General features: G+C 46.6%; 1 protein-coding gene across 1 annotated transcript in view; it reads left to right on the top strand.

Moving 5' to 3' along the window:
• The first annotated feature begins 1,031 nt into the window (after positions 1 to 1,031).
• Positions 1,032 to 22,082, top strand: part of DRG1 (developmentally regulated GTP binding protein 1) — a 38,146-nt gene continuing 17,095 nt past the window's right edge. Inside the window, exons 1-4 of the mRNA XM_025400077.1 lie at positions 1,032 to 1,244; positions 2,450 to 2,573; positions 5,465 to 5,640; positions 13,428 to 13,497. Coding sequence (XP_025255862.1) covers positions 1,203 to 1,244; positions 2,450 to 2,573; positions 5,465 to 5,640; positions 13,428 to 13,497 — 412 coding nt within the window. The 5' untranslated portion in view covers positions 1,032 to 1,202. The remainder of the gene's footprint in view (positions 1,245 to 2,449; positions 2,574 to 5,464; positions 5,641 to 13,427; positions 13,498 to 22,082) is intronic.

The following is a 22,082-nucleotide window of genomic DNA, read 5'->3' as shown; positions in this document are numbered from 1 at the left end:
TGGAATAATCAATCTATCAAAACAACCCATTGATCCTGAGGCAAACCGCTTTCAAAACCACCACACAGTTCCTGGATGTCCTGGCTTCCTCCTCATAAGACACGGGGAAGAGGAGTCTTTTGAAATGTTAAATTTTATTATTACACAAGTAATACATGGATACATTCATCTTGTAAAAATTTAACTTCAAAATTCCGTGGAATAAAATGTGAAAGGCACTTTCCTCGCATCCCATCCCACTGTTAACAGCTTCTGATGTATTTTTCTGTTTAGGCCTTTAAACAATGCACATTCATACATGTACACCTACATAAATGTACATTTAATTTTTAAAATAACATAAATGGCATCACTACGTAGGTGCCGTTCTGCTAGTTGTTTTCCCGTTTAACATGTCCTGGATATCCAGTCAGACCACAGATCTACGTTTTAACGGCTGTAATCGTATTTCGAAAACCGGATGGAGGCATTATTCATTTGTCCATTTTCCTACTGATGGGTGTTAATATAGATTTCAATTTTTTGGTATTACAAGCTATGTTGCAAGCAGCAGTTCTCTGGGAATTATCCATTCAAGAATGCACTTATTGTGGGCTCCCCATGTGCTCTACTCGGGGTTCGGAGTAAACAAAACTAACCTAAAAATAATTTTGAATGATAGAAAGGGGGCATTTTCTTTTTCAAAGGGGGTGAGACAGGCTGCAGATGGGTCTCTACGCTCTTGCAAGACCATGGAGGCAGTCGAGGTGTCACCCCAGCTGTGAAAATGGGGACCCAGGACCCGCAGATACTGGCGAGGAACAGGGGTGCGGAGCATGAGTCGGTTTTGCACCACGCCCTGGGGTCTCCAGCACTGAAGCCTTCAGCACCATGCAGTGCGGCGGGGAGCGGGTCCTGCTGGGCGGGGCCGAGCTGCGCGCGACCCTCGGCGCGCTCGGGGAGGCCCAGACCGGGGTGGCCTCTCTGGCCCCCGCTCCCGCGGGCTCTATGACACCGCACTGGCTCGCGGGACGGGGCGGGGTTGGCTGAGAGGGAGGAGACAACTCCGCGCTACACGACTCGCGGTGACCCTTACGCGGAAATCTCTCGCGAGAATTCGAAAGTACCGCGCCTGCGTACTACAGTAGCGCCTGGTGGCGGTGGCAGTTTGGCTGCGGGTGTGTGAAGGGAGTCAGTGTGGAGGCCACAGGGTACTCGCCACGATGAGCAGCACCTTAGCTAAAATCGCGGAGATAGAAGCCGAGGTAATGGACGCAGCTGGCGCTTCACTCTTACTCTGAGCATCCCTTCTTCGGTGGCGTCGCTCCTTCCTGTTCTTCCTTGAGCCGCGTCAGGACCGGGCCTAGATTCCTCGACTTCTCTCAGCGAGGCCCGTGTTCCGACTGCCCTCCGCCACAACTTGGAGTCCCCAACTCTCCTCATTCAGGGTCCGCTTTCCCCTCGTCCCGCGCCCACGCTCCCGGACTCCCCTTTGTCCAGGCCCGCGTTCCCCACCCCTGCACCTTAGGCCCTTGGTGTGTACCCCCTCCCAGTGTTTGACTCCTGTTCTGTTGTTTCTTTCCGTTTTTTTTCTTTTTTTTTTTTTTTTTTGAGACGGAGTCTCGCTCTGTCGCCCAGGCTGGAGTGCAGTGGCCGGATCTCAGCTCACTGCAAGCTCCGCCTCCCGGGTTTACACCATTCTCCTGCCTCAGCCTCCCGAGTAGCTGGGACTACAGGCGCCCGCCACCTCGCCCGGCTAGTTTTTTGTATTTTTAGTAGAGACGGGGTTTCACCATGTTAGCCAGGATGGTCTCGATCTCCTGACCTCGTGATCCGCCCGTCTCGGCCTCCCAAAGTGCTGGGATTACAGGCTTGAGCCACCGCGCCCGGCCGTTTTTTTTTCTTTGAGCAACACTGAATCCTGTCCCTTATTCCATCTCTGACTTGGTCAGATGCTTCAGAATCTTTCGTTAGCATCCTTCGCTGCATCCCCTTATTCCCCCTTTTCCCCAGTGTCTACCCTAATGACCCCCTGATTCAGAGTATTTGCTCCCGGTAATCTGATCTGGAAGTAAAATGACATCTGTGTGGGAACAGTTTATTTCGCCTGGATAATGTGTGATTCCATTGCCTGCGGCCTTCAGAGCGCTTTACAGTTAGGAAAGTGGTGTCCCAGTGTCACATGGGTCCTAACAGCTACAAACAGTAGAAAAGGAACCCGCAGATGGGTTTTAGTCTAGTCTGGGGGCACTAATTGGAATGACCTTAATCGTCTCTCCTCTTTGGGCCTTACTTTGCTTTGTAGTGAGGGAAATAAGCTGAATGGGGGAGAGAATGGATTTTTTACTCTTTTAAAGCCTGTAAAATGGGTATGCTAACATTAGTAGTACTTCGGGAAAAAAATTATTCTCTCAAAGCTGGGGGAAGCGTTCACTGCTTCTAATTTATGGCTGTGATTCCTCCCTTTTAGATGGCTCGGACTCAAAAGAACAAGGCCACAGCACACCACCTGGGGCTGCTTAAGGCTCGTCTTGCTAAGCTTCGTCGAGAACTCATTACTCCAAAGGGTGGTGGTGGTGGGGGTCCAGGAGAAGGTTTGTGCTTTTCTTCAATATATATACTTTTAGGTATAATTCTTGTCAAAAAGTACATACATGTGGTTTAAAAATAACTGAAGATGGCCTAGTGCAGTCTTAGCACCCTGGGAGGCTGAGATAGGAGGATTGCTTGGGACCAGGAGTTCAAGACCAGCCTGATCAACATAGACACCCCATCTCAAAAAAAAAAACCAAAAAAAAAAAAAAACCAGAAACTTTTTTTTTTTTTTTTTTGAGATGGAGTTTCACTCTTACTGCCCAGGCTGGAGTACAATGGCGAGATCTCAGCTCACCCCAACCTCTGCCTTCTGGTTTCAAGTGATTCTCCTGCCTCAGCCTCCCGAGTAGCTGAGATTATGGGCATGCGCTACCATACCCAGCTAATTTTTGTATTTTTAGTGGAGACGGGGTTTCTTCATGTTGGTCAGGTTGGTCTCGAACTCCTGACCTCAGGTGATCCACCCACCTCAGCCTCCCAAAGTGCTGGGATTACAGGCGTGAGCCACCGTGCCCAGCCAAAAAAAAAAAGTTTTTTAAAAAGAGAAAAATAAGATGTTTTACTAAAGTAGATTTATATTTTCTAAGTATGAATTCTTGAACCGTGTTTATTTTTATTCTGCCGGTTTCAGAGGCAAATGGATATTGTCTAAGTGTACTGTAGTTTTATTTATATCCTGCCCTGATACAAAATGATTTACATGTGCTGGGTGCAGTGGCTCACCCTTGTAATCCCAGCACTTTGGGAGGCTGAGGCAGGAGGATTGCGTGAGGCCAGGAGTTCAGAACCAGCAAAGCCCTGTCTCTACGGGCTTACAAATGAGGCATAGGTATGAAAGAAGATGTACAAAATATAAAAAATTATCCTAGCATAGTGGTGCATGTCTGTGGTCTCAGCTACTTGGGAGGCTGAGTTGGGAGGACTGCTTGAACCCAGGAGGTTGAGGCTGCAGTGAGTTGTGATGGCGCCACTGTACTCCATCCTGGGTGATAGAGTGAGATCTCATGTTAAGAAAACCAAAGTAGGGCCGGGCGTGGTGGCTCACTCCTGTAATCCCAGTGCTTCGGGAGGCCGAGGTGGGTGGATTACAGGTCAGGAGTTTGAGACCAGCCTGACCAACATGGTGAAACCGCATTTCTGCTAAAAATACAAAAATTAGCTGGGTGTGGTAGCACGCACATGTAATCCCAGCTACTCAGGAGGTTGAGGCAGGAGAATCACTTGAACCTGGGAGGTGGAGGTTGCTGTGAGCCGAGATCATGTACTCCAGCCTGGGTGACAGAGCTAGACTCTGTCTCAAAAAAAAAAAGAAAACCAAAGTAGATTTACACTGGCTTACAGAAATATGTAAATCAGTATCATCAACAGGATTAAAAATAAGTAAGGAAATTGATGCAAAGGGAAAATGCACGAAAAGTAAGTTGAAGCCAAGAGGGATAAGATAGATTTAGGACTAAAAGGAATGGTGTAAGATCTGTGCACCTGGTAGAGAAGGGTCACAAATTTGATTCTAAACTTGTTTGCAGCCATTGTAAAAAAAAAAAAAAAAAAAAAAAAAGGACAACCCAGTCAGTCATGCAATTTACAGAATTTGTAAGACAAAAACAAAACTCTTTTTAATTAATTAATTTGTTTAGTTATAAAACGGTGGCTGCTCCATAGGCAGAGCAGGGCTGCACCATAGGTAGAGTAGCTAACAACCTTATTTTTGGATCATGTTTCATACATATGTTTGAACTGTACCTTTTTTTTTTTTTTTTTTTCCCGGAGACAGGGTATTGCTCTGTTGCCCAGGCTGGAGTACAGTGGTATGATCACAGCTCACTGCAGCCTCAACTTCCTGGGCTCAAGTGATCCTCCCACCTCAGCCTCTCAAGTAGCTGAGACCTACAGGCGTACACCACTATGCCTGGCTAATTTTTGTATTTTTTGTAGAGACAAGGTTTTGCCATGTTGCTCAGGCTTGACCTGAATTCCTGGGCTCAAGAGATCCTCCTGCCTCAGCCTCTGGAATAGCAAGGACTCTAGATGTGTGCCACTGTGCCTGACTTTTTTGAATATAGTTTTTTTTTTTTTTTTTTTTTGAGACGGAGTCTCGCTCTGTTGCCCAGGCTGGAGTGCAGTGGCCGGATCTCAGCTCACTGCAAGCTCCGCCTCCCGGGTTCACGCCATTCTCCTGCCTCAGCCTCCCGAGTAGCTGGGACTACAGGCACCTGCCACCTCGCCCGGCTAGTTTTTTTTTTTTGTATTTTTTTAGTAGAGACGGGGTTTCACCGTGTTAGCCAGGATGGTCTCGATCTCCTGACCTCGTGATCCGCCCGTCTCGGCCTCCCAAAGTGCTGGGATTACAGGCTTGAGCCACCGCGCCCGGCAGTTTTTTTTTTTTTTTTTTGAGGTGGAGTCTTGCTCTGTCGCCCAGGCTGGAGTGTAGTGGCGTGATCTCCGCTCACTGCAAGCTCCGCCTCCCGGGTTCACGCCATTCTCCTGCCTCAGCCTCCCGAGTAGCTAGGACTACAGGCACCCGCCACCACGCCCGGCTACTTTTTTGTATTTTTTAGTAGAGATGGGGTTTCACCGTGTTAGCCAGGATGGTCTCGATCTCCTGACCTTGTGATCCCCCACCTTGGCCTCCCAAAGTGCTGGGATTACAAGCGTGAGCCACCACGCCCGGCCTGAATACAGTTTTTTTAAATATCAAACACTGCATTGAATTTTGTGAATTGCTGTGCCCTTAAGTTTTGTGTGCTTGAGTTCTCCTTTAAAGGTAAACCATAAAAAGTTTGAGAAATAGTGCCTAGAGGGATAGGCAGTAAAAATATGAAAGAAATTACATGAGTCGTAACAGTCCTGGGGATAACTCTTCTCTTTTTGGTATTCATTGATGTTTTAGGTTTTGATGTGGCCAAGACAGGTGATGCTCGAATTGGATTTGTTGGTTTTCCATCTGTGGGGAAGTCGACACTGCTTAGTAACCTGGCAGGGGTATATTCTGAGGTGGCAGCCTATGAATTCACTACTCTGACCACTGTGCCTGGTGTCATCAGATACAAAGGTGCCAAGATCCAGGTGAGTCAAGCCTGCAGACTAAGGAAGGAAAGATATCTATTCTTCATTTAGGAAGAACTTTATTGGGAGCTCACTGTATGCCAGGCCTGATTTTTGATCTACCAGGCACTTACTACCTGGTAGGGGAAATAGAGCAGTACAGTAATAAAATGGGATAGTGCATGTGAAAATGCAGAGAAAGAGCCGGGCACAGTGGCTCATGCCTGTAATCCCAGCACTTTGGGAGGCCAAGGTGGGCAGATCACCTGAGGTCGGGAGTTTGAGACCAGCCTGGCCAACATGGAGAAACCCCGTCTCTACTAAAAATATAAAATTAGCCAGGCGTGGTGGCACATGCCTTTAATCCCAGCAACTCAGGAGGCTGAGGCAGGAGAATCACTTGAACTACTTTTTCACTTGAGGGTGGGGGCTGGTACTACAGGTGAGCACCACCATGCCTGGCTAATTTTTTATATTTTTAGTAGAGATGGGGTTTCACCATGCTGGTCAGGCTGGTCTCGAACCCCTGACCTTGTGATCCGCCCACGTTGGCCTCCCAAAGTGTAGGATTTACAGGTGTGAGCCACTGCACCTGACCCCCTGGTTGTATTTTTAATGGTCTTTTTTTCCAGCTGGTCAGATGTCCATGCAGAGACACATGTCCCTTTTTGGGATCCTATGTCCAAATGCGTATGACAAGAATGAAGCAGTGTGGACGTATCTGGACCATGGCTTGATTCTAGCTGGTTTCAGAGTCTTGTTGAGAGTCACAGCTTTGGCAGCTCAAGATAATAACTTTTTTTTTTTTTTTTGTGGGATGCTATTGACACCTCTTTCAGGACTTTTGAGTATTTCAAAATACAGTTGCTTAACTCCTCTGCTTCTCTTTCCCAGAAAACCTTCATTCTTTCAGTCTCTTCTGAGCTTAGAGTCCCCCAGCTTTTTTTTGCATGGTGATCTCTTTCCTCCCTTTGTCCTCTGCCTCTGTTTCTCCTCCTCTTTTGGCTTTCTTCAGAAACTAAGTTATATAAGCATACTAGTAGATATCCTTAACCTTTTTTTTTTTTTTTTTTTTTGTGGAGACAGAATCTCAGTCTATCTCCCAGGCTGGAATGCAGTGGCACAATCTCGGCTCACTGCACCCTCCACCTCCTGGGTTCCAGCGATTCTCCTGCTTCAGCCTCCCGAGTAAGCTGGGACTACAGGCACGCACCCCCGTGCCCGGCTAATTTTTTATTTTTATTTTTTTTATTTTTATTTTTTATTTTTTTTTTTTTTTGAGACGGAGTCTCGCTCTGTCGCCCAGGCTGGAGTGCAGTGGCGTGATCTCGGCTCACTGCAAGCTCCGCCTCCCGGGCTTACGCCATTCTCCTGCCTCAGCCTCCCGAGTAGCTGGGACCACAGGCGCCCGCCACCTCGCCCGGCTAGTTTTTTTTTTTTTTTGTATTTTTTAGTAGAGACGGGGTTTCACCGTGTTCACCAGGATGGTCTTGATCTCCTGACCTCGTGATCCACCCGTCTCGGCCTCCCAAAGTGCTGGGATTACAGGCTTGAGCCACCGCGCCCGGCCTATTTTTATTTTTTGTAGAGACGGGGTTTCGCCATACGGCCAGGCTGGTCTCGAGCTCCTGACCTCTTGATCCTCCTGCCTCCGCCTCCCAAAGTGCTGGGATTACAGGCATGAGCCACCACGCCCAGCCAGGTGTCCTTAATCTTAACTGGATTAAGTTGACTGCCCAGAATGTTCCCTAAAAAGCTGTTTCATGGGATAGGACTCGTTATCTGACTTGGTGGGGGAAGAATACAGAATTAGACCCACTTAAAGAGGGAGTTTTATTTTTGTTTCTTTTTTTTTGTAAGGAAGGTCTTTAACAGTAAAGGTGCCTAAAAATGGAGTGGTACCTCTTATTTAATGAATTACTATGTGTGAAGAAGTCCAAGTAATGGGTGAACCACCACTCACCACAGATGTTGTAAAGAGGACTGATGTATCACATAGGCAGATATTGGCCTACAGAGTGGGTGTACAGTGCTTTGAAAATTATGGGACTTAGGTTTTACCTTGCTAAAGTCTGTAGAACTCCTTTTGCACTATACACAGTTGATTTGTGTATTTAAGTTGCCTGCTTTAACTTCTTTCTTTTTTTTTTTTTTTGAGACAGAGTCTCGCTCTGTTGCCCAGGCTGGAGTGCAGTGGCACGATCTCAGCTCACTGCAACCTCCGCCTCCTGGGATCATGCCATTCTCCTGCCTCAGGCTCCCGAGTAGCTGGGACTACAGGTGCCCTCCACCACACCTGGTTAAGTTTTTTGTGTTTTTAGTAGAGATGGGTTTCACCATGTTAGCCAGGATGGTCTCGATCTCCTGACCTTGTGATCTGCCTGCCTCAATCTCCCAAAGTGCTGGGATTACAGGCGCGAGCCACCGTGCCTGGCCTCACCTGCTTTAACTTCTAAAGGCATTGGAGTTTGAAGTAGTTTAACATTCAATTTCTTAAAATTCTGTAATTCCTTTTTTTTTTTTTTTTTTTGGAGACAGCATCTTGCTCTGTCTTCCAAGCTGGAGTGCAGTGGCATGATCTTGGCTCACTGCAACCTCCGCCTCCTGGGTTCAAGCAATTCGCTGAGTAGCTGGGATTTCAGCCACACGCCATCACACCCAGCTAATTTTTTTGTGTTTTTAGTAGAAATGGAGTTTCACCATGTTTGCCAGGCTGGTTTTGAACTCCTGACCTCAAGTGATCTGCCCACCTCGGCCTCCCAAAATGCTGATTACAGGCGTGAGCCACTGCACCCGGCCCCATGATATAAATAAATATGTTTTTCTTAGATTTTGGTTGGTTGTAACATGAAATTCAGATATATAAAGCCTTGACTGTTTATTGAATGTTGCTTATTAGGCATTGACTGTTTTATTGAATGTTGTTATTGAATGTTGAATCATTAGTTGCTACATTTAAATTCTTAAACCTAACTTTTAAAATATTTTCATCTGAAGAAAAGCTAAATTTAGGTTGCCTTTACTTTTGTAAAGGCCTTAATAAATTTTCTTTTTTTTGAGAAGGAGTCTCGCTCTGTCGCCTAGGCTGGAGTGCAGTGGCGCGATCTTGGCTCGCTGCAAGCTCCGCCTCCTGGGCTCACGCCATTCTCCTGCCTCAGCCTCCCGGATAGCTGGGACTACAGGCGCCTGCCACCACGCCTGGCTAATTTTTTTGTATTTTTAGTAGAGGCGGAGTTTCACTGTTAGCCAGGATGGTCTCGATCTCCTGACCTCGTGATCTGCCTGCCTTGGCCTTCCAAAGTGCTGGGATTACAGGCGTGAGCCACCATGCCCTGCCTCTTTTTTTTTAAAGAGACAGAGTCTTGCTGTGTTGCCCAGACTGGAGTGCAGTGGCTCGATTCGGCTCACTGCAACCTCCGCCTCCAGGATTTAAGTGATTTTTGTGCCTCAGCCTCCCGAGTAGCTGGGACTACATGCGCATGCCTCCACACCCGGCTAATTTTTGTATTTTCAGTAGAGATGGGGTTTCACCATATTGGCCAGACTGGTCTTGAACTCCTGACCTCGTGATCTGCATGCCTTGGCCTCTCAAAGTTCTGGGATTATAGACTTGAGCCACCGCACCTGTCTGGGCCTTAATAAATTTTCTGCCTGTGTTCAGCTGCCACAGTTAAAAAGCCCTTGCACTTTTTCCCTCAGTTTATTTATTCTCTCTTTCAGATGATCTTTTTGAGGTTATAGTCATATTCCAGTTTTAACAAGTTTTAGATTATTCATGTAGATTATTCGAGTTCTCACTAATATCAGTTCTCATACTGTTGGGCGTGTGTGTGTGTGTGTGTGTGTTGTGTGGGGGCATTATTTATTTTTTTATTTGAGATGGAGTCTCACTCTGTTGCCCAGGCTGGAGTGCAGTGGTGTGATCTCGGCTCACTACAATCTCCGCCTCCCGGGTTCAAGCGATTCTCCTGTGTCGGCCTCCCAAGTAGCTGGGATTACAGGTGCCCACCACTATGCCCAGCTAATTTTTGTCTTTTTAGTAGAGTTGGGGTTTCACCATGTTGGTCAGGCTAGTCTCGAACTTCTGAGCTCAGGTGATCCACTCGCCTCGGCCTCCTAAAGTGCTGGGATTATAAGTGTGAGCAACTGTGCCTGGCCTTTTCTTTTTCTTTTTCTTTTTTTTTTTTTTTTTGAGATGAAGTCTCACTGTGTTGCCCAAGCTGGAGTGCAGTGGCACAACCTCGGTTCACTGCAACCTCCACCTCCCGGGTTCAAGTGATTCTCCTGCCTCAGCCTCCTGAGTAGCTAGGACTATAGGTATGTGCCACATGCCTGGCTAATTTTTGTGTTGGTGATATTGTCCTCTATCAGTTGGTTATGGTTGTCTATAGGGTTTCTCTAAAGTTCCTTTTTTTTGGACAGTTAATATATATTTTAGGGGAGATACTTCAAGAAGATGCAAACCCTGTTTTTCCTCAAGCTTTTGCCTGCTCATTGTAGCATCCATCTGTGGGTCTTGTCTGTAACAGTTATTATTGTACTTTTTGCCTCATGGTAATTCTCCCTCACACTGTCACCCAGGCTGAGTGCAGTGGCACGGGCACGATCGTGGCTCACTGCAGCCTCGACTTCCCAGGCTGAAATGATCCTTCCACCTTAGCCTTCCAAGTAGCTGGGACTATAGGCATGCACCACCATGCCTGACTAATTTTTTATTTTTTGTAGAGACAGAGTCTCAATATGTTGCCCAGGCTGGTCTCGAACTCCTACATACAAGCAGTCCACCTGCCTCAGCCTCCTGAGGTGCTGGGGTTATAGGCATGAGCCACTGTGCTGGGCTTGAGTATGTTCTTTTGTTTTATTTTTATTTTTTCTTTTCTTTTTTTCTTTTTTTTTTTTTTTTTGAGTAGGTCCTTGAATGGAGAAGTTGAACTGTCTAGCACCTCCTAAATCAGTTTTCATTGTAGTTTATTTAATGCAAAGTATGTTTCTGTAATTTCTTATATTCTTAGAGCAAAGCATATCTTTTTTTTTTTTTTTTTTTTTTTTTTGAGACGGAGTCTCGCTCTGTCGCCCAGGCTGGAGTGCAGTGGCCGGATCTCAGCTCACTGCAAGCTCCGCCTCCCGGGTTCACGCCATTCTCCGGCCTCAGCCTCCCGAGTAGCTGGGACTACAGGCGCCCGCCACCTCGCCCGGCTAGTTTTTTGTATTTCTTAATAGAGACGGGGTTTCACCCTGTTAGCCAGGATGGTCTCGATCTCCTGACCTCGTGATCTGCCCGTCTCGGCCTCCCAAAGTGCTGGGATTACAGGCTTGAGCCACCGCGCCCGGCCCAGAGCAAAGCATATCTGATTTAAATTATGTTTTGGCCAGGCATGGTGGCTCAAGCCTGTAATCCCAGTACTTTGGGAGGCCAAGGTGAGCGGATCACCTGAGGTCAGAAGTTCGAGACCAGGTTGGCTAACATTTGAGATGTAAATTTGAATCACATGTGATGTGGGGTTGGTTTTTTTTCAGTCACATCATTAGGTACACTGACTTCTGTGAAGTTTTTACGTTACTGCATTTTCTGGGCAGTTGAGCAGTCATTTTTATCTTTTTAAAATCTTTTAAAATTTATTTATTTTTATTATTTTTTGAGACAGAGTCTTACTGTGTCGCCCAGGCTGGAGTGCAGTGGCATAATCTCACTGCAACCTTCGCCTCTCGGGTTCAAGTCATTCTTGTGCCTCAGCCTCCAGAGTAGCTGGGATTACAGGCGTGTGCCACCACACCTGGCTAACTTTTGTGTTTTTTGTACAGAGGAGGTTTCACCATGTTGGCCAGGATGGTCTCGAACCCCTGAGCTCAAGCGATCTACCTGCTTCGGCGTAGAAAGTGTTGTGGAATTATAGGTGTGAGTTACTGGGCCCAGCCTGAGCAGTCATTTTTTATTGGGGCACACATCAGAGTCACTTGTGAAGCCTTTTGAAGTACAGATCCATGTCTGAACTCTAGTTTGGCCCTTCAAATCAGAATCTGCAGGGATGGGTTTCAGCTCTCTACATTTTTTAAGTTTTTCCAGGTGATTCAGTTGTGCTTTCCTGCTTAAGAACAGCTATAGAAATTTTTGTAAGTTGAGGATTTGCAGAAATTTCAATATATATCATATGTAAATATCAAGATTGAGCTGATACCTGCTGTAAGGAATTTATATGGAGGCTCAGCCTTCTGAAAAGTGGGGGACACTGAAAAATATTAATGTAGAATTGGCCGGTCATGGTGGCTCACTCCTGTAATCCTAGTACTTTTAGTACTTTGCGAGGCTGAGGTGGGTGGATTTCCTGAGCTCAGGAGTTGGAGACCAGCCTGGGCAACACATTGAAACCCCGTCTCTACTAAAATACAAAAAATTAGCCGGGTGTGGTGGTGTGTGCCCTGTAGTCTCAGCTACTCTGGAGGCTGAGACAGGAGAATTGCTAGAACCTGGGAGGCAGAGGTTGTAGTGAGCCGAGATCGTACCACTGCACTCCAGCCGGGGTGGCAGAGTGAGACTCTGTCTTTTAAAAAAGTTAATGTAGAATAATGGATTTTGTCTAGAAAACATGGGTTATAACCTATTAGAACTATGACTTTGGACAAGTCACTTACCCGCTGTGAACTTCAGCTAGTATCCTTATCTCACAGGGTTGTTAGACATTTTCAACTAGGTAAAGTACATAAAAAGCCTGGCCTGGGCACGGTGGCTCATGCCTGTAATCCCAGAACTTTGGGAGGTCGAGGCGGGCAGATCACGAGGTCAGGAGTTTGAGACCAGCCTGGCCAATATGGTGAAACCCCGTCCCTACTAAAAATACAAAAATTAACCAGGCGTGGTGGTGTGCACCTGTAGTCCTCAGCTACTCGGGAGTTTGAGGCAGAAGAATCGCTTGAACCCGGTAGGTGGAGGTTTCAGTGAGCGGAGGTGGTGCCACTGCACTCCAGCCTGGGCAACAGAGTGAGACTGTGTCTCCCAAAACAAAAAAACAAAAGACGCCTCTAGGCTGGGCGTGGTGGCTCACACCTGTAATTCCAACACTTTGGGAGGCTGAGGCAGGCAGATCACCTGAGGTCAGGAGTTTGACACCCGCCTGGCCAACATGGTAAAACCGTCTGTACTACAAATACACAAAAGTTTGTTGGGCATGGTGGCAGGTGCCTATAATCCCAGCTACTTGGTAGGCTGAGGCAGGAGAATTGCTTGAACCTGAGAGGCACAGGTTACAGTGAGCCAAAATTGTGCTGTTGCACTCCAACCTGGGCAAAAAGCATGAAACTCCATCTCCCAAAAAAAAAAAAATGCCTGTAGCTGACATTTAGTAGATGCTTATTAAAAGTAATATTCATGGCCAGGCGCAGTGGCTCGCGCCTGTAATCCTAGCACTTTGGGAGGCCGAGGCGGAAAGATCACAAGGTCAGGAGATCAAGACCATCCTGGCTAACACAGTGAAACCCCGTCTCTACTAAAAATACAAAAAAATTAGCCGGGCGTGGTGGCGGGTGCCTGTAGTCCCAGCTACTCGGGGAGGCTGAGGCAGGAAAATGGCGTGGAGGTGGAGCTTGCAGTGAGCTGAGATTGTGCCACTGCACTCCAGCCTGGGCAACAAAGCGAGACTCTGTCTCAAAAAAAAAAAAAAAAAAAGTAATATTCCCACACTCACTTATAAAGAAGATTGGATTTGGGTCTGATAAATTATAGGTACTTGAGAAATAAATTAATTCTGTTTAATATTTTCAAATGTATAACTAGTTTTTTCTTTGATCCTCTTCCACCATTCTTAATCTTGCAGCTCCTGGATCTCCCAGGTATCATTGAAGGTGCCAAGGATGGGAAAGGTAGAGGTCGTCAAGTCATTGCAGGTGAGTGGCACTTGCCACCATCCTGGGATATCATTCCCTTCTCTGGTACTATTCCTTTAGTTAGGGACTACTAGGCTTGAGGTTATACCACAGTGAAGGGCATAGTTTCACCTGACTTCTCATTAGAGGTGAAACTTGAAGGGACCTCAGCTGCAACGTTAGCAGTGTTCTGAATCTGTGCTGTCCAACATTGTAGCTCCTAGGCATGTATGGGTATAGAGCTCTTGACATGTGCCTAGTACAATTAAGGAGCTAGTGGAGTCTATATTGGACAATGCAGCTTTAGATGTTTTATATGGCCGTCATATTGAGATCTTCTGTTCTTTTCTTGTGTGGGATCTTCTATTTCCTAGAGGCAATGTCTACTTTTTTGGATGTTTTGCTGAAAGACATTCTTTTTTTTTTTTTTTTTTTTTGAGACGGAGTCTTGCTCTGTCGCCCAGGCTGGAGTGCAGTGGCGCGATCTCGGCTCACTGCAAGCTCCACCTCCCGGGTTCACGCCATTCTCCCGCCTCAGCCTCCGAGTAGCTGGGACTACAGGCGCCCGCCACCACGCCCGGCTAGTTTTTTTTTGTATTTTTAGTAGAGACGGGGTTTCACCATGTTAGCCAGGATGGTCTCGATCTCCTGACCTCGTGATCCACCCGCCTCGGCCTCCCAAAGTGCTGGGATTACAGGCTTGAGCCACCGCGCCCGGCCCAAAAGACATTCTTTAATAACTTCCCCAGGGAAGATGAATGATACAGGTAAATTTTTCTGTCTTCTCATTTTTTTTTTTTTTTTTTTTTGTGTGGGGACAGTGGCTCACTCTGTCATCCAGGCTGGAGTACAGTGGGACAACCTTGGCTCACTGCAACCTCTGCCTCCCGGGTTCAAGGAATCCTCCCACCTCAGCCTCCCAGGTAGCAGGGATTACAGGGGTGTGCCACTATGCCTGGCTAATTTTTTTTTCTTTTTTTTTCTTTTTTTTTTTTTTGTGTAGAGATGGAGTTTCACCATGTTGCCCAGGCTGGTCTCAAACTCCTGAGCTCAAGTGATCTGCCTGCCTTGGTTTCCCAGAGTGCTGTCCTTTCATGTTTTTTTTTTTTTTTTTTTTTNCTTTTTTTTTCTTTTTTTTTTTTTTGTGTAGAGATGGAGTTTCACCATGTTGCCCAGGCTGGTCTCAAACTCCTGAGCTCAAGTGATCTGCCTGCCTTGGTTTCCCAGAGTGCTGTCCTTTCATGTTTTTTTTTTTTTTTTTTTTTTGAGAAGGAGTCTTGCTCTGTCGCCCAGGCTGGAGTGCAGTGGCCGGATCTCAGCTCACTGCAAGCTCTGCCTCCCAGGTTTACGCCATTCTCCTGCCTCAGCCTCCCAAGTAGCTGGGACTACAGGCGCCCGCCACCTCACCCGGCTAGTTTTTTGTATTTTTTAGTAGAGACGGGGTTTCACCGTGTTAGCCAGGATGGTCTCGATCTCCTGACCTCGTGATCCGCCCGTCTCGGCCTCCCAAAGTGCTGGGATTACAGGCTTGAGCCACTGCGCCCGGCCTTGTCCTTTCATGTTTGAAGGTTATTTTTATTTTACCCTTGTACTGGGGTCATTAGTTTTGCTATTTATAGATTTATAAATTAGAAGTCATTTTCCCTCAGAAATTTGAAGAACACTATCTTATAGCGTCTACTATTGCTGTTGAGTCCAATAGTTAGAACTTTTTTTTTGTTTTTTGATAAATAACCAACTTTTTTCCCCTCACTGGAAGATCTTAAAAGCTACTTCAGGCTGGGCGCGGTGGCTCATGCCTGTAATCCCAGCACTTTGGGAAGCTGAGGCGGTCAAGTCACGAGGTCAGGAGATCGAGACCATCCTGGCTGACACAGTGAAACCCTCTCTCTACTAAAAATACAAAAAAATTAGCCAGTGTGGTAGCAGGCACCTGTAGTCCCAGCTACTAGGGAGGCTGAGGCAGGAGAATGGTGTGAACCTGGGAGGTGGAGCTTGCAGTGAGCCGAGATCGTGCCACAGAGCGAGACTCTGTATCAAAAAAAGGCTACTTCAGCAAATTAATTCTTGGTTTGGGCTTTGTTTGTTTGTTTTGTTTTTTTTTGAGGCGGAGTCTCACTGTCACCCAGGCTAGAGTGCAGTGGCGCCATCTTGGCACGCTGCAAGCTCAGCCTCCCAGGTTCATGCCATTCTCCTGCCTCAGCCTCCCAAGTAGCTGGGACTACAGGCGCCCACCACCAAGCCCAGCTATTTTTTGTATTTTTAGTAGAGATGGGGTTTCACCATGTTAGCCAGGATGGTCTCGATCTCCTGATGCTGTGATCTGCCTGCCTCGGCCTCCCAAAGTGCTGGGATTACAGACGTGACCCACCGCACCTGGCCCTCTCTTTCTTTTCTTTAATTTATCTTGCTGGATATTTGGTGGAGCTTTTTTTTTTTTTTTTTTTTTTTTTTTGGTCGGAACAGGGTCTCACTCTCACTCCCATCACCTAGCCTGGAGTGCAGTGGTGGGATCTCGGCTCACTGGAGTCCCTGGACTCGGGTGACCCACCTCAGCCTCCTGAGTAGCAGGGACTACAGGTGCGTGCCACCATACCTGGCTAATTTTTTTTATTTTTAGTAGAGAGAGAGTTTTGTCATGTTGCCTGGGCTACCTTTTTTTTTTTTTTCTTCCTTAATTTCCGTCTCCCTTTCCTGGTGTGGTAGACTCTTTCAGCATGACTACTCATATCTTTCATTTTATTGGAAATTTTTCTGTGTTCTTTGATAATTTCCTCTGAGTTCCTTATTTATGGAAGGACTGCTAATAGAATGCTGGACTTCTGGGTTTATAATTTTCTTAACTTTCTTGTTTTATAAAGACAGAGTCTCACTCTGTCACCCAGGCTTGAGTGCAGCGGCCTGATCGTATGTAGCTCACCATAACTGTGAACTCCTAGGCTCAAGCAATCTTCCCATGTCAGCTTTCTGAGTAGCTAGGACTACAGACATGCAATACCGTGCTGGGCTAAATTTTAAAACTTTTTTTGTAGGGGTCTTGCTTTCTTGCCCAGGCTGGTCTTGAGCCCCTGGGCTCAAGTGATCCTTCTGCCTTGGCCTCCCAAAGTGTTGGAATTACAGGTGTGACCCACTGCACTTGGCCCTTGTAATTTTTTAAAATTACCTTTTGTCTCTTAATTTTTTCTTTAAGTGATTTTCTCAGCATTATCTTCTAATCCTGCTGTTGAGTGTATTGCTGCTGTAGTATTGTTTTTAATTTCTAAGACTTTGTTTCTGTCTTCTGATTTTTCCTTTTTTTTTTTTTTTTTTAGCATCTTGTTCTTGTTTCGTGGATGCATTATTTTCTCTTAGACTCTTGTGTATTCTGTTTGCTTTTTTTTTTTTTTTTGGAGATGGAGTCCCACTGTGTTGCCCAGGCTGGAGTGCAATGGCACGATCTTGGCTCACTGCAACCTCTGCCTCCTGAGTTCAAGTGATTCTCCTGCCTCTGCCTCCTGAATAGCTGGAATTATAGGCACCTGCCACCACACCTGGCTAATTTTTGTATTTTTAGTAGAGATGGGGTTTCACCACGTTGGCCAGGCTGGTCTTTTTTTTTTTTTTTTTTTTTTTTTTTTTTGAGACGGAGTCTTGCTCTGTCACCCAGGCTGGAGTGCTGTGGCCGGGTCTCAGCTCACTGCAAGCTCCGCCTCCCGGGTTCCCGCCATTCTCCTGCCTCAGTCTCCCGAGTAGCTGGGACTACAGGCGCCCGCCACCTCGCCCGGCTAGTTTTTTGTATTTTTTAGTAGAGACGGGGTTTCACCGTGTTAGCCAGGATGGTCTCGATCTCCTGACCTCGTGATCCACCCGTCTCGGCCTCCCAAAGTGCTGGGATTACAGGCTTGAGCCACCGCGCCCGGCCCAGGCTGGTCTTAAACTGCTAACCTCAGGTGATCCACCCACCTTGGCCTCCCAAAGTGCTGGGATTACAGGCATGAGCCACCGGGCCCTCCCGACTCCTGTCTATTCTTAACAAGGACACATATGACTTCCCCATTGTCAAACCTGATGCCCAGTTTATTGTCCACATCTTTCTAAAGAGAGTAACACAGTTGATCACTCCCTCCTTGAAGTATTTGCTTTACCTGATCTCTGACACCAGTGCTTCTTCCTGGTCTCCTTTGCTTGATCTGCCCCCTCATCAAGCCCTCTAAATGTGGATTGCCGCAATGCCTAATCTTGGAGTTTCTTTTCTTCTCTGTCTCTGCTCTGTCTATGCCAAATGAGGGTTATTTCATCTAGTTCTTTGGTTTTAAATGTCTGGATCTATATTCTAATGATTATGAAATGTGTGGCAGTATTTTGCCTTCTGATGAACTGCAGATCAGCTGCCGACATATCTCCGCTTGGATGTCTAATTAGGTGTCTCAGACTTAACATGTATAAGATTACATTCTTGATCTTAGCTTAGGCGGGGGGATCACTTGAGCTCAAGAGTTTGAGACCAGCCTGGGCAACATAGTGATACCTAATCTCTACTAAAAAATGAAAGTAAATTTAAAAATTAAAAAACAGACATTATTGATCTCCCATCCTCAACTTGCTCTTCCCTTAGTCTTTTCTATCTCTGTAAAGGCAAATTTATCCTTCAGAACTTTTAGGTCAAATCTGTTTTTCCCTTTCATCCCCCACATCTACTACGTTATTATATCCAGTTGGTTTTACCTTTGAAATATATCTAGAGGCTAGCCACTCTTTTTTTCCCCCTTTTTCATCCTTAAGTGAAAAACATTGAGTTAGGTGACTGACTTCCTGGCTACTATGCTAAGGAGGAAACTCTATCAAAAGATGGAGTTAATCATACTTCTCAGTTCATGGCACATTTTCTTCTCTTTTTTTTTTTTTTTGAGACAGAGTCTCGCTCTGTCGCCCAGGCTGGAGTGCAGTGGCCGGATCTCAGCTCACTGCAAGCTCCGCCTCCCGGGTTCACACCATTCTGCTCAGCCTCCTGAGTAGCTGGGACTACAGTCACCTGCCACCACGTCTGGCTAATTTTTTGTATTTTTAGTAGAGACAGTATTTCACTGCGATAGACAGGATAGGATGGTCTCGATCTCCTGACCTCGTGATCTGCCCGTCTCGGCCTCCCAAAGTGCTGGGATTACAGGCTTGAGCCACCGTGCCTGGCCTTTCTTTTCTTCCTTTTTTTTTTTTGAAGAGACAGGGTCTTGCTCTCTTGACCAGGCTGGAGTACAGTGGCATGATCACAGCTCACTGCAGCCTCAATCTCCTGGGATCAGGCGATCCTTCTTCCTCGGCCTCTTGAGTAGCTAGGACTACAGGCAGCATGTACCATCATGCCCGGCTAATTTTTTACTTTTTGAGAGACAGTCTCACTATGTTGTTCAGGATGGTCTCGAAAACCCTGAGCTCGAGAGGGTCTCTCTCTCCTCAGCTTCCTGAGTAGCTGGGACTACTGGCATGCACCACCGTGCCAGGCTAATTAATTTTTACTTTTTTAGAGGTAGAATCTCGATATATTGCCCAGGCAGTGATTGTTGTCTTACTGTTTTTCAAGAATTTCTCTTAAATTCTTTGTCTAATATGATATTTACTAGTTACATGTGACTAAAATTTAATTACAATTAAATAAAATTTAAAATTTAGTTCCTCAATTATGTAAGCCACATTTTATGTGCTTATTAGCTACATGTGACTAGTAACTACTGTATTGGACAGTACAGATGCAGAATATTTTCATTATTGCAGAAACTGCTTTAGACATTACAAATATCTTCTCCCATTAATTTTGTCCAAGGTAGTATTTGTTGAATAAAAACCCTTAATTTTGTTAGAATCTACTCTTTATTTGTAGCTGGGATCACAGGTGTGTGCCACCACGCCCGGCTAATTTTTTTGTTTTTTTTTTTTTTTTTTTGAGACGGAGTCTTGCTCTGTCGCCCAGGCTGGAGTGCAGTGGCCGGATCTCAGCTCACTGCAAGCTCCGCCTCCCGGGTTCACGCCATTCTCCTGCCTCAGCCTCCCGAGTAGATGGGACTACAGGCGCCCGCCACCTCGCCCGGCTAGTTTTTTGTATTTTTTTAGTAGAGACGGGGTTTCACCGTGTTAGCCAGGATGGTCTTGATCTCCCGACCTCGTGATCCGCCCGTCTCGGCCTCCCAAAGTGCTGGGATTACAGGCTTGAGCCACCGCGCCCGGCCATTTTTTTGTATTTTTAATAGAAACAGGGTTTCACCATGTTGGTCAGGCTTGTCTCGAACTCCTGACCTCAAGGGCTCCGCCTACCTCAGTCTCCCAAAGTGCTGGGATTACAGGTGTGAGCACCTGGCCTACTGTTTATTTTTTCTTATGGTTTGTGCTTTTAAAGTTTTATTTAAGAAGTCCCTATCTTTCCTTAGGTCTTAGATACAGTCTCCTGTTTTTTCTTTTTTTTTTTTTTTTTTTTTGAGACGGAGTCTCGCTCTGTCGCCTGGGCTGGAGTACAGTGGCCGGATCTCAGCTCACTGCAAGCTCCGCCTCCTGGGTTCACGCCATTCTCCGGCCTCAGCCTCCCGAGTAGCTGGGACTACAGACGCCCGCCACCTCGCCCGGCTAGTTTTTTGTATTTCTTAATAGAGACGGGGTTTCACCATGTTAGCCAGGATGGTCTCGATCTCCTGACCTCGTGATCCGCCCGTCTCGGCCTCCCAAAGTGCTGGGATTACAGGCTTGAGCCACCGCGCCCGGCCTAGTCTCCTGTTTTTTCTATACTTTTGGGTCCTTTATTTACCTGGAGACTACTCTTATATCTGATATTAGAAGGGTATCCAATTTTAATTTTCTCTGTATAATGGGCCACTTTCCCCAACACCTTCTATTTTTTTCCCCTTTGATTTGTAGTGACTCCAAACTCTTCACCTATATTGTCACTTCCTTCGTGATGCCTTGTCTCTAGCATTATAGCCCCATCACTGGCCTTCCTGCTGCTATCCTGCTGCTCTGTAGTATCTTCTCACTAGAGCTAGAATGATTGTGTATAATAAGTCAGATCACTCTAGGCATGATGGTTCATAATTGTAATCCCAGCACTTTGGGAGGCTGAGGCAGGCAGATCACTTGAGGCCAGGAGTTCCACATTATCCTCGCCAACATGGCGAAACCCCATCTCTACTAAAAATACAAAAATTAGCTACTTGGGAGGCTGAAATGGGAGGATCACTTGAACCTGGGAGGCGGAAGTTGTAGTCAGGTGGGATGCCACTGCACTCCAGCCTGCGTGACAGAGTGAGACTGTCTCAAAGAAAGCAAACAAAAAGAAGTCAGATCATGTCATTTCTTGGCTATATCTTCTGATGTTTTCCCGTATTATTTGGCATGAGACCCAAAGTCTTTACCGTAAATGACCTGACCCCTGGCTGCCTCTCTGACCTCTTTTCTATCACTTCAGTCACTGGGCTTAAGATATCACTGGCCGTCCGTGCGCGGTGGCTCACAGTCTGTAATTCTAGCACTGTAATTCCACAGTCTGTAATTCTAGCACTTTGGGAGGCCGAGGCAGGCGGATCACGAGGTGAAGAGATCGAGACCATCCTGGCCAACATGGTGAAACCCCACCATTTTTATTAAAAATATAAAAATTAGCTGGGCATGGTAGCGCGTGACTGTAGTCCCAGCTACTTGGGAGGCTGAGGCAGGAGAATTGCTTGACTCTGGACGGCAGAGGTTGCAGTGAGCCGAGATTGCACCATTGCACTCCAGCCTGGTGACAGCAAGACTCTGTCTCAAAAAAAAAAAAAAAAAAATAGCTGGATGTGGTGGTGTGTTCCTGTAGTCCCAGGTGTTTGGGAGGCTGAGGTGGGAGGCTCTCTTGAGCCCAGGAGGTCAAGCTGCAGTGAGCCGTGATCATGGCACTGCACTGCAGCCTGGGCAACAAACAGAGACCCTGTCTCAAATAATAATAATAATAGTAATAATAAGGTCAGGCGTGGTGACTCAAACACCTGTAATCCCAGCACTTCGGGAGGCTGAGGCGGGTGGATCACCAGGTCAGGAGATCGAGACCATCCTGGCCAACATGATGAAACCCCGTCTCTCTACTAAAAATACAAAAATTAGCTGGGTGTGGTGGTGTACGCCTGTAGTCCCAGCTACTCAGGAGGCTGAGGCAGGAGAATCACTTAAACTTGGGAGGCGGAGGTTGCAGTGAGCCGAGAGATCGCACCACTGCACTCCAGCCTGGCAACAGAGCAAGGCTCCATGTCAAAAAATAATAATAAAAATAAAATCATGGCCAGGCGTGGTGGCTCACGCCTATAATTGCAGCACTCTGGGAGGCTGAGGCGGGTGGATCACTTGAGGTCAGGAGTTTGAGACCAGCCTGGCCAACATGGTGAAACCCTGTCTGTACTAAAAATACAAAATGTAGCCAGGCATAGTGATGCATGCCTGTAGTCCCAGCTACTTGGGAGGCTGAGGCAGGAAAATAGCCTGAACCCGGGAGGTGGAGGTTGCAGTGAGCCGAGATCATGCCATTGCACTCCAGCCTGTGTGACAGAGTGAGACTCCATCTAAAAAATAATAAAATAAAATCAGGCTGGGCATGGTGGCACATGCGTGTAGTCCCAGCA

Source organism: Theropithecus gelada, chromosome 10 (assembly GCF_003255815.1).
Source record: "Theropithecus gelada isolate Dixy chromosome 10, Tgel_1.0, whole genome shotgun sequence".
NCBI classification, from domain to species: Eukaryota; Metazoa; Chordata; class Mammalia; order Primates; family Cercopithecidae; genus Theropithecus; species Theropithecus gelada.
Note: the sequence above shows the minus strand (reverse complement) of the source record. Positions and strands in the feature narration are given on the sequence as shown.